The sequence below is a fragment of the Lygodium microphyllum genome, chromosome 2 (genome assembly GCF_053477565.2).
Source record: "Lygodium microphyllum isolate KBCC chromosome 2, Lygodium_microphyllum_v1.1.10, whole genome shotgun sequence".
Taxonomy (NCBI): domain Eukaryota; kingdom Viridiplantae; phylum Streptophyta; class Polypodiopsida; order Schizaeales; family Lygodiaceae; genus Lygodium; species Lygodium microphyllum.
The window spans coordinates 88576665-88592669 of NC_141136.1; the positions used below are offsets into that span (position 1 = coordinate 88576665).

Genomic DNA, 16005 nt, shown 5'->3' on the forward strand with positions numbered 1-16005 from the left:
AGTCTCGGGTTGTGTGAGAGAATTATCCTTAACCACTACACATGTGATAACGTGTGTAATTAGCTTTCCCTAAAGTAGATGAAATCTTCAACAATATTTTTAGCTTTCTCATAGTCTTCATGTGCATTCTAACCCATTGAAATTTCTATCCTTTTCTTAATAACTGATAAAGAGTATTTGCAATATCCACAAAATGAGGTATCTATATAAGGTAAAATGAATAGGCTTCGAAATTCTTCTTACCTTTGAAACAATTAAAGAGCAAGTCTCTTTAATCTTGTCTCAATAGCATTAACTTTTACTAAAGATGACATTGTACTATATGGACCACACATATGTTCCACACTTCTACATTGTCACCATCGTTACCTCTCTATTTATGTGTGATTATCCCCCCTACCATTTTGGGTTGGGATGCATTGGTTGTTGTAACTCTTAATGTTAGTGTATTCCTTTATTCACCTTATAATGCACTGCAAATTCTCCTCTCTTCCTCTTCCTATATCATCACCATCATTATCTCTATGTATGTGTAAAAAGTGACTAAGGTGTCCTAGCCCACTTCTAATTTAGTTAGGTGGCGCCTCTTTCACATGCTTTAATGAGAAGATTGATCCCATTTGTATAGAGACCACAAGTGTCCATTCTCTCTCAATAATAAATTCCAATAAGCAATTTTTGAAAGTAGGGATCTCACTACCATGAAGACACCATTAGGATTAGTGTAGATGTGCACTTTACCACAAGGAGCAATGAATTCTATTGCACACATGAGGAATTAAACGAATAGAGTATTGTGGGATTACGTATCACATCTTATTATATATTTCATGGATGAAGTACTAATAAAAACGTATATATAAGAAAATAAAGATGAATAATTAAATGAGTAAAATTTAGAAGATTTGTTATTGAAGACATTGGTAACTATGAAAAGATTCTAACTAGACTAAAAGACGTGGGTGGGGGTGGAGAGGATGATGTTGCGAAGGGGTTTGGGGATAATGAAATGGAGAGCATGAGGATAATGGAGGGATAGAGAATGTGAGAGAATAAGGGTAAGGATAGAAGAGGGTGAGGGTATGATGAAGTGAGAGCAAGTAGGGTGATGAAGTTAGACAATAGGTAGGAAAGTGAGGGAGAGGGGGAGGGTGTGTGATAAAGTAAGAAAGGAAAGTAATGGAATGAAGATGGATGAAAATAGAATAGAGATATGAATATAGTGGTAGAGTTAAGTATATGTGTCCTCCCTTGAAGGCTCAAAGGGACCCCCTTTTATAAACACTTGGTTGGACTATATTATTTGTTAATCCCAATTAATCAAGTGTACTCTTGATTGATTAGAGCTCCAATTTGGATAATATACCAAGTGATGTAAGGAGGTACATGGATTTTTCCTTCGTAATGCATTGTATTGTCTTGTGTACATAAGTCTTCAGTCAAGCTTCTCAGATAAAATAATAAGAAAATGGAAGGTAAACTACAAAGGTTGAAAAATGTGAAGGAGAGTTGTACATGTGTATTACTAGTATAATGTGAGATTTTATAATACAAGATGGATAATTTTACAAGGGTTTGAGTAGAGAGAATGTAAAAATGTATATATACTTCTTACAAGATGTTCTCATCCTCCAAAAGAAAAAGAAGCTTACTTTGGAAAGAGATGCATTGAGAAAAAGACTTTGAATAATATTTGAGAAGAGTCTAAAATCTCCACCATTGTAGATATGGCATTTGCTAAGAATACTTTTGTGCACAAATAAATAGTTGTCTTTCCTCCGTTTGGTGGTCCAAAACTTTTTTCATACATACAAGATTTATGAAGCTCTAAATATTAAAATAAGTCCAGGTAGTATAGATAAAAAGAGAGAATAGTATAGTTAATTTAATAACGAGCAGGAAAAGTGAGATGCATGAAAAGAAAAAATATAAGAGAGAAGAAAATGAAATCCGATGTATATGTCACATGGAAAAGTTATTAGAGTATTTTCTTAAAATACTCCAAGACGTGTATATAAGCTTAACGCCACATCCTCCTTTCATTTTTAAATATCTTGGCTTTAAGTGACTGACAAGTTTGAATTTTTATAGAAGGTGTCCACATATCCCCTTGTCCTTACGTTGACTTCCTTGTATACTTAGTACCATTTCCTTAAAGACATGTAGACTATCATGCTCAACTCCAAGGTTTTTTTAATATCATTTGATCCACCTCTAAATCCATCCAAACCCAATACTACAATTATTATATATAAATATTTCCAAAGAGGATTACTTCTAGAAAAAAAGCTTATAAGTGAAAAGTAAATCACTCTTATTTGGTAAAAATATGCAAGGCTTTACAAATATTGATTCTTATATAAGGCTTAAACTACGCACCTCAAATATATATGCGCCTTATGTGATTCTAAAAGGTGATTCACATGGAAAGAATAAAAGGTTGTGAAATGCACCCACCATCATAACTAGAGTATAAGTTACCTAAATAATACATAGCTTTCTTAACAAAAGCCATTGCAAACTCCTTTACAATATCTCATTTTTCTTAAGCACTATGAAGCATATGTTGAAGAAAAGAGCTTAAGAAGACTCAAAAATCCCCTTATTTATCTTTTCACTCAATAAATTAATTAGTTTGCATAGATGAGCCTATAAGTTCCATGCAACATGTGGGATAGTGAAAATGACCATGGAAGCAACTATATACAATTTCTCACAACCAATCTCAATGTGACTAAAATGCAAAAGCTATTTCATAACTAGATAACATATCCATAAAACATTACTTCTTTGCAGATAAAAGAAAGTCATCATATCTTATTTTTAGCTCTTTGAGAGATTTTGCAATAAAGCAATGACCAATCCCTTTCAACTCCCTCAAGTTCACCTAATAGAACATATATGTATCATGTTATTTTTAGATTTTAGCTCAGATTTAGTATATTTGTAAGTTCAATCAAAGCATTAGTATAGGATAGACCACCATATATCCCAGTTATGTAATCTTCAACTTTCAACAATCCATGCTCTTTTATTTTTCCATGACACCATGAAGATATATTGTTTTACATACAAATCCCTAGGAGCATTGTTATAGCAGGTCACATTCTCTATCGATGCTCTACATAGAAACTAGGGGTTACACACCCATTATATTGATTTCAAAGCCATGATCTGTAACAAGCGGGATACATAGAAACTAGGGGTTACACACCCACTCACACTGACCGAGGTATATAAGGTGTAATTCCCATATTGGAGCAACTAATTATTACTAAGAATATACTCTTCACATTCATCTTCAGCTTCCATGACTTCCTCCTTCCTTCTCTCCTCTTTTCTGTCTTTCTCTCTCCTCTTCTAGTCTTCTTTCCTCTTCTTCTTGCTCTTTTTCTCTCTCTTAGCTCTTCTCCTCTCTCCTCTCAGCTTCATTCATTACAAGTGGTATCAGAGCTTCAGGCTTTGGTCCTTTTCTTCTTTCCTCTTTCTTTCTTTTCGAATTGTGCTTTAACCATCTTCTCCAAGCGCACTGAAGAGGTATGACAATCTAATCTTAATCTCTCATATTTGTCCACTTGTTGCTGAGCTTAATCCTTTTGTTGGAGAGATTAAAGATTTCATAGGCTTAGTAGTTCAATCCCTCTTGTATGTGTGTATCATAACTAATCTTGAATTAATTGTATTGACTGACATTTAACCCCATCTTGTCTTATGTGCCTTGGAAAAGCCTCAAAATGAGTAATAGCCTTTGTAATTGGGTAAGTAGCAGTCATTGAGTCACTAAACTACCAAGGTAACCCCTACCCAAGCCTTTGTTCATTCCTTGCATTTCATGAAACAACCCAATGTTTCGTTTCCAATGCATCTCATGTTGATTGTTTAATAAAAATGTCTGCCATGTATACTTCAGCTAAGGAAAAAGGCCAATGCCATGCGAGGTGGTAAGACAAAAGAGAGGTGACCCTCTCTTACCACTTAAGACCCTAAAGGGGTGCACAACCTAGCACAGGGGAAACTTTTTCCACCTCCCGGTGATTTGGAGCCCGATACTTGTATGCATGTATGTACTTGCCCATGATCACCACCTCCCCTGATGCAATGATCTCCCTTGGACACCCTCTCAATGCTAATGGCACCCATGTATGACACTTGAAGTGCATGCAGTCAGAAGATATGTATGGTAGTAAACTTCACTTATGCATTGCTGACAGAGCAGATGGATATGCAATGATGCCTGGGATGGTGCTCAGTATGCTCAAGATGCTATTCATGTTGTTGATCAGGCCTCTCACCATATGACTCATCCATATAATGTGTTTACACTAAGAGACATGCAGTGTTTTTTGTCACAATCAAGCATGACAGTTATAAAGATCCTATTACAAAAAATTATGTATTACATATGGGAGTAAACCTATAGCTCATCTTGAAGAGAGCTTTGTACCCTCTGGTTTGAATCAAAAATCTACCCAATCAGAACTACGATTTGAAAGTTATGTCCATTTTTGTGCAAGTGGTGGCACTATATCAATTGAGATAATCATGAGTTCATTGACTGGGAAGATTTCAAAATGCATATGGTCCAAGTATTTGTGTCTCATGTAGAAAAAGAGCAGTTGGCAAGACAATGGTACACTCTTGACCAACGTAACCTCATTGTATGTGAGTACACAAATCAATTTTGAACTTGACCATGTATGTGGAGAGCATTAGCAATGGTGCTAAATTGCACAAGTATATCTATGTGTTGAAACCAAGCCTATTGGTAGATGTCATGGCCCAAAAGCCTACCACACTATTTGAAGCAATTGAAATGGCTGAGAGATATGCAAGGAAGTACCATAAGAATAAACATTTTTAGCAAGGTTCTGGACAGCCCTGCGTCCCTTTAAGATCAGCCCCATATGGAGGTGATTTTCAAGGCACCTCTATGCCTAATAATAGCCCTAGAATATCCACTTCCCCACTTTCCATATTGAAAGAAAACAGGGCACTTTTGGGATAGAATTTGGCTCTAATGTTGAGAATAAGTATGATGAAAATAAACAGTCCATTGCATCACCTTCCCATGGCTCTAGTAGCCAATGCTTCATTTCTCCGAATGTCGTGAAGAAACGAAAGAAAAAAGGCCTATGCTTTAAATGTGGGGATAAGTACACTGCTGACCATTCTTCCAAATGCCATTACAAGATAGCTAAGGTTAAGGTCCATAGCATGTATGTCATGGAAGATTTGCACACCATGTTGAGCTTGCCGAGGATGTAGATCACGAGCAGTTCTATGACCCAGAGAATGGGTTTCCTTATATGGCTTTCCATAACAGATACTTGATCTGACACCCCACCCGCCCACCACTTTCCTTTGCTCCATCTCCTTGGATGCTTGGACGAGTTCTCAAAGCCATTCAAGGAAGTATCCATGGAAAGCATGTCTTCATCCTTGTGGACTGTGGTAGCACTCACAGTTTTGTCAATAAATGCACCCCTACAAAATTATACCACCCCTTGAAGATCCAAGTAGCACAAATGGAGAAGAAGAAATCAACACACATGTATGTCCCGCAGTCCCCATATTCTTGGCTGAAAATTATGCGGCATTGGTTGATCTAATTACCCTAGATATGGGCCCCATTGATTTTTTCTTGGGTTGTGATCTATTTCGGATGCCTACAACCCTTCCCCCCTAAGAGGCAAGTGGATCACCCACTTGATTTAGAGCCCCATTCTAAGCCAGTAAACAAGCCACCTTACAAACTCTCGAAGTGTGAATGTGAAGAGGTTGCAAAGCAAGTCAAGGAGCTATTGGAGATGGGTTACCCGAGCTCTTCCCCTTATGCATCTCCTGTCCTGTTAGTCAAGAAGAAAGATGGCTCATTCCACATGTGCATTAACTACAAAGACTTGAACAAAATCACGGTGAAGAACTGCTATCCCATTCCATGGATTGACGACTTGTTGGATAAGTTAAAAGAGGCATGCTTAACTAAGATTAACTTACGCTCTAGCTACCATCAAATTTGTATGAGAGAAGGAGATGAGATCAAAACGGCCTTCAGGGCTGATCATGGGCTTTATCATTTTCTAGTGATGCCTTTTGGATTGACTAACGCCCCTGCCACATTTCAGAGCCTCATGAACAAAATCCTTCAACCCTTTCTATTCAAGTTTGTGCTTATTTTCTTTGACGATATCCTTATTTACAGCAAGTCACCAGAGGAGCACTCGGTATATATCAGAAGGGAGTTTGACATATTGAGAGAGCATCGACTCTTTGCTAAGGAGAGTAAATGCACCTTTATGCAGATATCTATGGAGTACTTGGGACACATTGTGAGCAAAAATAGTACACAGACTGACCCGAAGAATGTGCAATGTGTTAGAGACTGGCCCACTCCATCCACAACCACTTCATTGCGTGGCTTCCTTGGTCTTTCCTCATTCTATAGATGCTTCATTAAGCATTATCCCACCATTGCAGCACCTTTGACTAATGGATTAAAAAAGAAGTCATTCTTTTGGGATGCCACTGCTAATCATAGCATCAAGAGGTTAAAGGACGTGCTTACTTCTGCCCCCATCCTTGTCTACGCCTTGACTTCTCTAAGTTGTTCACCATTCAGGGGTATTAGTGCAGTATTATTGCAAGAGCATGGTATGATTGCATTTGAGAGCTGCAAGCTTGATGAGAAGGAGATTCAAATGAATGCATATGACCAAGAGATGTTGGCCATCCTCCATGCCATCAAGAAATGACACCACTATTTTATATGGTAGCCACTTCCAAGTAAAAAGTGACCATCAAGTCCTCCAGTACTTCTTGACTTAGTCCACTTTGACTCCTAAGCAAAGGCGATAGGTGGGAACATTACAAAACTATGACTTTGACATTTCTCACACTCAGGTTAAAGATAATATTGTGGTTGATTCACTCTCTCGGATGTGGGTATGCAGAGTATCCTCTATTTCAGAGTTGCATAGTGATTGGATTGAAGAGCTTCAAGAAGCTTACTTGTTAGATGATTACTTCAGCCACATCCTCCAAAAATTACAGCATGGAGTCATGGCTGAAAACTCTCAATATCAACTCAAGCATGGCCTTATTTGGTCCCATGGCAAGATTGTTATCCCACACATTTCCCCCTTCACGGAGAAGATCATGGAAGAGATGCACTCTTGCCCCATTGCTAGTCACTTGGGTGTTTTCAAAACATATGACAAGATTGCCAAGAGCTTTTATTGGAAAGACTTATGGAGGGATGACAAGGACTTTGTGACCAAATGTGTTCCATGCCAACAAAACAAGGACAATACCAAATGTGTTCCCCTCCCTACAATATTATTTAATGATAAGATAAACCCTTAGAGTCAAGCTGAGTTGGATCACATGCAAGCCCTACTTCAGCAATGCAAAGTGAATCTTCAAAAGGCACAAACATACATGAAACTCTATGCTGATGAGAAAAGACAGCATTTGGAATTCCAAAAAGGGGAATTGGTCCTCTTGAAAGTGTATAAGTCCTGCTACTCCACTCTCAAAGAGGCAGTAATAACAAGCTAGCCCACCGATTCTATGGCTCCTATCGAATCCTAAAGGGAGCTAGTGACTTGCCCTACCGATTAGAGCTTCCCTCTACTACCAAAATCCACAATGTGATTCATGTCAACCAGCTGAAACCCTTTATGGGCACCTCAGTGGACTATGTGAAAGAACTCCCCCTCATAAATAAAGAAGGCATCACTCAGTATATCCTTGTTAAGGCAATCATTGGGCAACGAGTGCACCACTTGAATACCTTGTGTATCAGCTCTCCAACTTTCTACCGTTTTCTCTAAAAGATTCAATGATCTCTTCATGGAACTCTATCTGAGTAATACTAAGAATCTCTCCAAGAATAAATTCCACTTTATTATTCAACATGCATTCTTCCAAGGCCATTTTCAAGTCCGTAGTAGTTTCTATATCTAACTACAATTTATACCTTGGATATTTCTCCCTTGGTTTTACATGTTCATACTTCTTCTCTTTTGAAACATCCTCTATAGTATACTCAACTGAAGGATTGGCAAAACACGAAGGCAAATCTAAATCAAATCTATCACTCCCCTTAGCTGCCCTCTTAGAAGTATTTGAATTTCTATCATCTCTTTTTCTCCACAATAGCTTTTGTATTATGTGACTTCACATGATAAGTATAAATAGAAAAAAAATTCATATAATCCCAACCTATCTTTTTTTGAATACTCATTCTTGCCCCGTTCAAGTCTGCTTTCTCTCTTTTTTGTTACATGCATAGCATGTGTCCATATGTCTTCTTGCCAAGCATAGATATACAACCAAGATCTTTCTCAATCTATAAACCAAAGATAGCTACTTCAACTGCAACATATGCATTCTCTATAGCTATGTCATCAACTAGTATTTGCATTTCTCCCTTTTCAAAATTTAGATTAAGTGGCAATCTTGTCACCTACAAATGAATCTTCCCATCCTTAAACAAAATCACATTCCTATCCAATGCATATTTATACATCTCACAATCCGTATGGTTATGCTCAATGTTATCACACCAAATACATCATTATACAAAGTCTTCTCAAATCGGAGCCCTTGGTCCTACAAACTGTCCCTTTTTCTCCAACTTCACAAGCTACAATTGCAAGTCACACATACCCTTAACCAATTTATTCATCATATCATCTTTTACAAGAGCAACTATAGAGATTGACTGCTTACATGCATGCTCAGTAGCCTTGCTTACAATAGCTGAAGATGTAGGTTCAATATATATCCTAGCTCTTTTTCTTTGTCTCTTGACAAGTATAGAGATAACATCTTCAATATCTTGCCATTTAGTTTTCAATTCCTATTCGATACATTCATCTTTGAAGTGCTATTCCTGCCAAAACAATTCTATCTTTTCAAATGCTAGAGCTTGCTACTTCAAATTATCCAATTTGTCATACTTGCAAAAAAGTTTTGTAGCAACCAGCCCTTCATTAGGTTGTGCAACCCACTCTATAAAAGCCCTACAAGTAATCAATCTTGCATCTTCTATGAAATACTCTTCCTTTAGAGCTTTCTTGAATTCATCCCATGCTACCTCTTCTTGCATAAGCATTGCTAATGCATAGCTTCAACTTATAGACAATAAGCCGCACAAAATACTGACTCTTATTATGAGGAGAAATTCCAAAGAACTTCAGCTCTCTGCATATACTTTTAAATAATTGAAAACATTTCAACCATTAAACAAATTGTCCTGATTCTCAACAGCCTATAGTGCTTTAGACTGTTGTAACTACTACTATTGTTGCTGCTGCAAATACATGGTAAAGGTCCATAATAATTGCCTAACTTCATTAGATGAACCTATAGATGATCTCGAACCGGCAGCATCCCCCATACTATAAATCTCTTCCTTCTGCTATTCACGTTGTTTCCACCAAAGATGTCAAGGTATCAATCGTGTATGGCTAAAAACCGCTAAGACTCGAGTAAGAAGAGTTCACATCACAAAGAAACAAAAATCTATAGAAAAAGGCAAGGAGCAACAAAAATCCAAGAGAAATATGAAACCCAACTATAGATTATATTTCTTGCAAAAGAGCTCAAGTTCAATCCATATACAGCATATACATCCACATAAAGACTATAAATGTAAGGCTATGGCTCAATGAAAACCCAAATTAATTCAGCCCCTGCAATTCAGTGTCTACCATACATGAAATCAAGCATCAAAGAATACGTATGAGGCAAAAATAGACCCACGCTTGCGTTAAAACTGTTTGATATCAAAGCAGCCCACATAGACCAATAATACCCTGTTCTGAAGCCTCCAAAAGCCCTTCTTTCATTCCAAAAATCTCTATTTTAATCAACTACATCAGTAGAACAAGGATACCCAAAAGAGTTCACACAATCTCTATTTGGGACAGCAAAACGCAATAACCTCCTCCAGATTGAAGGTAGATCAGAGTATTCATTGCATGAACAGCAATAGACTACCCGTTTTGCCCTGTTTAGAGCAGTCCACAAGATCATAGGTCAGTCCTCTCATGAACACAGTCAACTAGTTCTCTTCTAAACTTTGCCGTGCTTTCCTCTTCAATTCAGCCAGCAAACAGTATGTTTTTTCCCTGATAGTTCAGCCCTGCTGTAAGCACCAGTAAACAGACCGAAAATTGTGCCAGATTTTACAGGGGGCAGTCCTAGAGGTTTTCACACTCAATCTCTCCCACTTGACCAAGCTCCATAAAATGGCCACTTACTTGACCAACCTCCATAAAATGGTCACTTCCTAAAGTTCACAGTGTTTCAATCGTGGTTGTACACTCTATGTTTTCTTTTGCAAAACTTAGTGTATCTCCACATCATATTCCAAGTCTAGCTGATCAAATATCATTCTAAAGTCGGTTGGTCTGTACTATTAGGTTATGAGTTATCATACTTGCTCTGTACTAGTAGCTCGTAGTGCTAACTTTAGTGCTGAATTTCTGCCCTGCATGGGACCTGCATATGCTAGTGTCTGATAAACTGCTCATTATAGGGCTAGTGAGTTTGAGAATCTGACTTTTGTAGTGATAACAGTTTACTTCTTCTCTGTCACTACAATTTGAAGACCCACCATTGAACATTCCCTAGGTATGCCTATTAACTGGCTTCCTGGACTAGGGGCCAAACCTTCTACACGGCACACCCTTAAGAGCCATGTCCACAGTGATTCCCACACTTGGATTACAGCCTTGATCTCCCTCCCTCAAATCTGAGATTTGGTAGTCAACATGATCATCAGCATACTCTTGATGAACCATGACATGATAGTTCTGCCTTCCCCCTAACTTTAGATTCTCGTATGAAAGAAGGTGTGAAAACTCTCACAAAGGAAATATGAAAATGTAGAAGCATGCTTAAAGCTCCTATGGTCATTACCCTAACCTTTGCTACAGCTACTCTTGCTCTAAGAAAGAGATAATTGCCATACCAGTACCATAAAGCCACTCGCACATGCGACACCCATGCAAGGGCGAGATGCCAAACAAAACAGGGAGCCCAACATGACTTGATATAAGTAAAATGAATGGCTGGAAGGATGAATGGAGAAGCTACCCATTCATGCAGAATTCCCATGCCTATCCATCTCTCTTGGTATCTGAATACTGCACTTGCTTAATGTAGCAAAATGCCACACCAACTCAACTCCAGCAATTTGCTGCTGAGAAGGTGGAGTTGAAGTAACAAAATAGAACATTACAGTCACTACAATGCAACAGAGCAGCACCATCTCTTTGGTTACTGCCAGGATTTACATCTATATGCCAGATAGAGCATAGTATAGATCATTGTTGGCTCCATACAGATGGCAAATGTCACATGCGTTTGGCCAAAGTGTTAACAAGACTTGGAAGCCTGCATTCAAAAAGGCAGACTCTATAAGCTAAAACCTCAAGAGAACAACTGGCACAGATATACTCGCATGAATGATGGTGTCAATGTCATTCACTGTCATCATCTACATCATCTCTGTATGGTATAAGAGACTGCTCAAAGTCACTGTCCATGAGGATTCCGTCAACAAGATGTATGACAATGGCCCCTCTTGACATGTCCACTCTGCTGCAAGGAAGGTTATTTACCAAGAGAGGTCCTGAAGCTTGTCTAGACACATACAGCCTGTAACCTGATATGGATTCAAGGGCAAGCTCATCCCCAACAGGCACCAGTCCTGACTGGATTTTTCTAGGGACAGTGCTGAATCCAAAAATCCTTGAAAGGACAGCAAATTGGCTGTCAGGGGATGCCAGGACAGAAGCTTCATCATCGTCACGAGGATTCGAATTCCCTGAAAAATTGCCAGCCCCAGTGTTTGATTTCTGGCTCATTGCCTTGAACATGCTGTCGACCATCGCGCTGGACGACGGTATGAAGATAGTGAAAGGTAAATCTTCTGGCAGGAAGCTCAACAGAAGTTCGCCATACCTGTGCAATGGCAACCGAAGATCTGTCTGCTGTGGTGGTTTCTGTTGCAGAGAGATCCTCAAAGAATGCGAATGATCGTAATCGGAGCTTGTAGAAGTGAGCGTCGGGGTAAGGACGTGCAGAATGTGGAGGGTGGATATGAAAAATGCGGCGATAAACGATGCGGCGATTACAGAAGACCGGTGACATCCTCTCCTGTTGCTGATTGACGCCATGGGAACTGCTTGAAATCCTAATCCTAAATTGCTTTATGGCATTGTTTAGCCTGCATTAACCATTCGACCCTTAGCATCATATATCACAGTGATGGGGGCGATAAAAAGACCCTTAGCATCGCATATTAGGGTAATGGGGGAGATAAAAGACAACAATGAAAAGACGTATAAATTAGAGGCGAATTTTAGTCCAAATGTTATTTTTTAAAAGGTTTATCTATCCTAGTTTGATGCCAAAAATGAGGATGTGATTTGATAGGACTACACCTCCTACACTATGATGATGCACTTATTTGCTTCTACTTCTTAATAAGAGCTAAGATAGCATACCCCTATGGCCAGTTGCTAGTTAGATGTAAGGGAACCTTACTAGTTACAGCCCCTTAATTGCCTTCAAGTAGTAGTCTCGTGTCATTGCAAGCAACAACTCAAGCACCACCCATTTGAACTTGTTATACAATTTGATACATTGCGTGGATGCAACACCAATCACATATTTATTGACTTCATGTAATCTATCCACCTTGGCACCTTAAAACAGTATGCAACATCTCGTAATTAAAGTTATCAAGGATGTCGCAAGTTTTATTCCACACAAGCAAGATCCTCTAGTAATAATCTTTAAGGATTTTGAAGATATTATATTTATTGATATTTTTAAAATATAAGTAGGATTTTCTCAATGTAAAATATGAAGATTAAAATTTGACATTTTCAAAATTTGTTAAGCACTTCAAAATCAAGTGATGGAATTGTAGAGCTCATTGCTATGATCATAACACTTTAAATGGATATAAATTCCGAGTTCTAGGTCAAAAGAGATGATTGTCTAAATTATGTCCCATGTGCAAGATTTTTTATATGCACACTGCAAATGAGCATAGATGAGCTATGTTTTTGCTTTGATATCTTTTTTTGCAAAAATTGTGTATAGTCCCTACTTGAGCAAACTTTCTCAAACAACACTCAAAATTGTTGATTTCAAGATTAAGGCAAGCCCTCCTCTCTCTCTCTATAAATAACCATGGTGAGCCTTAAAGACACATAATTCTCTTGGAGGAGAGACCACTATATGTGCGAGTAAAGCTAAAGGAAGCATCTCTCTCTTAGTTTCTCCCCTCTCTTTAGCTACCTCAAGGGATCTCTATTGAAATCCACTAAGCTTTTACCATCTTCTCCACACTCACGTAGAATCTCTACCATAATCCATAAAGCTATTTTCCTATTTTCCATACTCACATGGAAGCTCGATTGAAATCTACCAAGATTTTTCACTCTTCTCCAGAATCATATATAAACTTTACCAAAATTTTTCTAGATTTTTTTCTCTTTTCTATACTAACATAGAAGCTCTGTCAAAATCCATCCCACCTTTCCTCTCTTTTCCCTAAGTTCGTGAAAGCTCTACCAAATTTACTCCAAAAATTGTAGTCCCTAAGAGACATCACAAAGGAAAGGAGGTCATTAGAGAATGCACTTCTAAAAAACTTGAGGAGAATACTCCTATGGTAGACTCAAAACACATCATTAAGGATGTAGGCTATACCATCTTAATCATGATAATCCAATTTGAGTTGTTTATTTTATATTTATTTATTTTATTAAAGTTCAAAGGGTTGATTTAGTTAAATTTGTTTATTGATTGGAAAGGATTGTATTCATTGCTTTGGTTTGCTTACTTTATGACTCTCATATGAGTTACTGTGAATATTTAAGAGGATATGTGGCTATTGGATCCATGGGACCAATGGAGCCTTCATTAGTTGTACTCGCCCCAATATATAATGGAAATGATAAAGCGATTGAGATAAACCTAGAAGGGCATTGCTTGATATTCAATCCCAAAAGCTAAGTGGTGAAAAAGGTCAAGCACATTGTTGCTGCATCACCTTAAGTGGAGGAGCTTAGAGACATTCTAAGATAGTAAATCCCTAAATAGCCTATGATAGAGATATAAAACCTTATGATCCCTGTCTCCTGAATAGGGATGGATGACTTTGAATACTAGCCAAAAGGTGGAATAATGTTGAGGGGTTGAAAGTCCTTGCAAGGCCTTAGATGGCTTTCCAGAAGTTGAGATTCTTGTGGGGATCACAATAAAGGAATTGAACCCTAATTAAAATGAATTTTTTTCCAATTGTTCTATATGTTGCACCTAAATTACATGTAATGAACCTTATGTAATATAATATAAAAGAAAGTTGCTTTTATGTGTTCTCACAATGTGGTAGTGTGCTTTGTTATAATTAGATGATTAAAATAGACCCCATTGAGAAAGGTGGGAGTTTTTTATCCTAATAATTGAGCATTTATAATGGGGTAGACTTGACAAGTCCAATTTTCCTACACTAGATAGAGTTGTTACAATGTGATCACCCTGGAATTGGATAGGACATACCTTAACACCATTTTAGGGAGAACATTCTGTAGTCGAGTATTGGTCCTAATGGCTATGTAGCTCCACCCTCTGTGAAGCAACTGTGGTGTTGGTCTACTCTCACATTAGATTGGTTACAAAGTGACCATTCTTAGGTGTGCGGTAGACTACTATTTAGTAAACCTTCAAAGTTTAGGGACTCTCAAGTTGATCCTTCAAGTTGAGGCCTTGACATTTTCCTACAAAGAAATAGACTTGAAGACTACTTATCTAGCTAAGCTTGTGCATCCAAATTGGATCCAAATAGTACCACTTGTGGAGAGGTATTCAAGTGACTACTAAATGTTGCCTCCTCTAGCCTACCTAGGGGTGGGTGTGTCATGCTTCCACTGCGTGTGCCACGTGTATGTGTAGGAACACATCCTTAATTTTAAAGTTTATTCGCATTTTAAGGTATCAAATGGTGTGTGGGGGGTTGTGTCTCTCCACACACACTCTTGTAGTTATAATTAGATTATGATGGACAAATGTAGTCCCTCTTATGTTGCAACTATCTTCTTTGTATCCTTTCTATCCTCATATGTATTTGTGTTGAAGGCTTGACTATATCTATATTCACCATCTAATGTGATCATAAATGATAATGTATTCTATATTTTAAGTACAAGAGAGTTAGTGTAATGAATCTTTTAGTCCATTGTGTTGTTTTAACATTGTCTTCTTTTTTTTTTTTTGTCTTCCTTTGCATAATTTGAGTATGCATCTCATTCTATTCCAATGGCAAGTAGTTTGCAACTCTACTTTTGATGTCATTATTACTATTAGTAGGTCTCCAACTATTAACACTTGAAAACCATGATGAACTGATCTATAGGCAATGAAGATAATGTGCATATGAATGGTCATGTACTCATAAATCATGAATGCGGGCAATTCTAAGTTCAATGAGATATCCCTCTTGTTCTTAGGATCCCCCCCTAAAGATGAAGAATGCATCTCATGCAAAATATGACCTTTGAAAGAGGATTGTGGTGTCAAGTAGACTCTATCATGATACCATAAAAGACCATTGTGCCAATTAAAGTTGGGATACTCTTCTCCTTTTCCTTGCTAAAATTCCTTCATCATCTTTGATGCTTGCTCATCAAGAAAATATTCTTCTTGGATGTCATGAATCCAATTATTATGTACAATTGAAATGGAAGATAAAGAACATGCCCACATACATGATAAAGCATCCGCCACAATATTATCTTTTCCAGTCATGTAGGATATTTCAAAATCATAGCTTTGAAGAGTAGCTAACCACCTCCTTTTTTTAGGGGATAAATTTGGTTGAGAAAGGAAGTATTTCAACACACAATGATCACTCTTCACCTTGAAATGGTTGTCATATATACAGTGATACCACTTTTTGATAGCATGCAAAATTTCCAA

The 16005-nt window shown here is 37.8% G+C and overlaps 1 protein-coding gene across 1 annotated transcript; it reads right to left on the reverse strand.

Annotated features, from left to right (window-relative positions):
* Positions 1-10817: 10817 nt before the first annotated feature.
* LOC148039992 (Fasciclin-like arabinogalactan family protein) lies at positions 10818-12285 on the reverse strand. The gene has a single exon (XM_087665930.1). The coding sequence runs from the start codon at positions 12189-12191 to the stop codon at positions 11493-11495; it is 699 nt and encodes a 232-aa protein (XP_087522056.1). The 5' UTR covers positions 12192-12285; the 3' UTR covers positions 10818-11492.
* Between the last annotated feature and the right edge of the window lie 3720 nt (positions 12286-16005).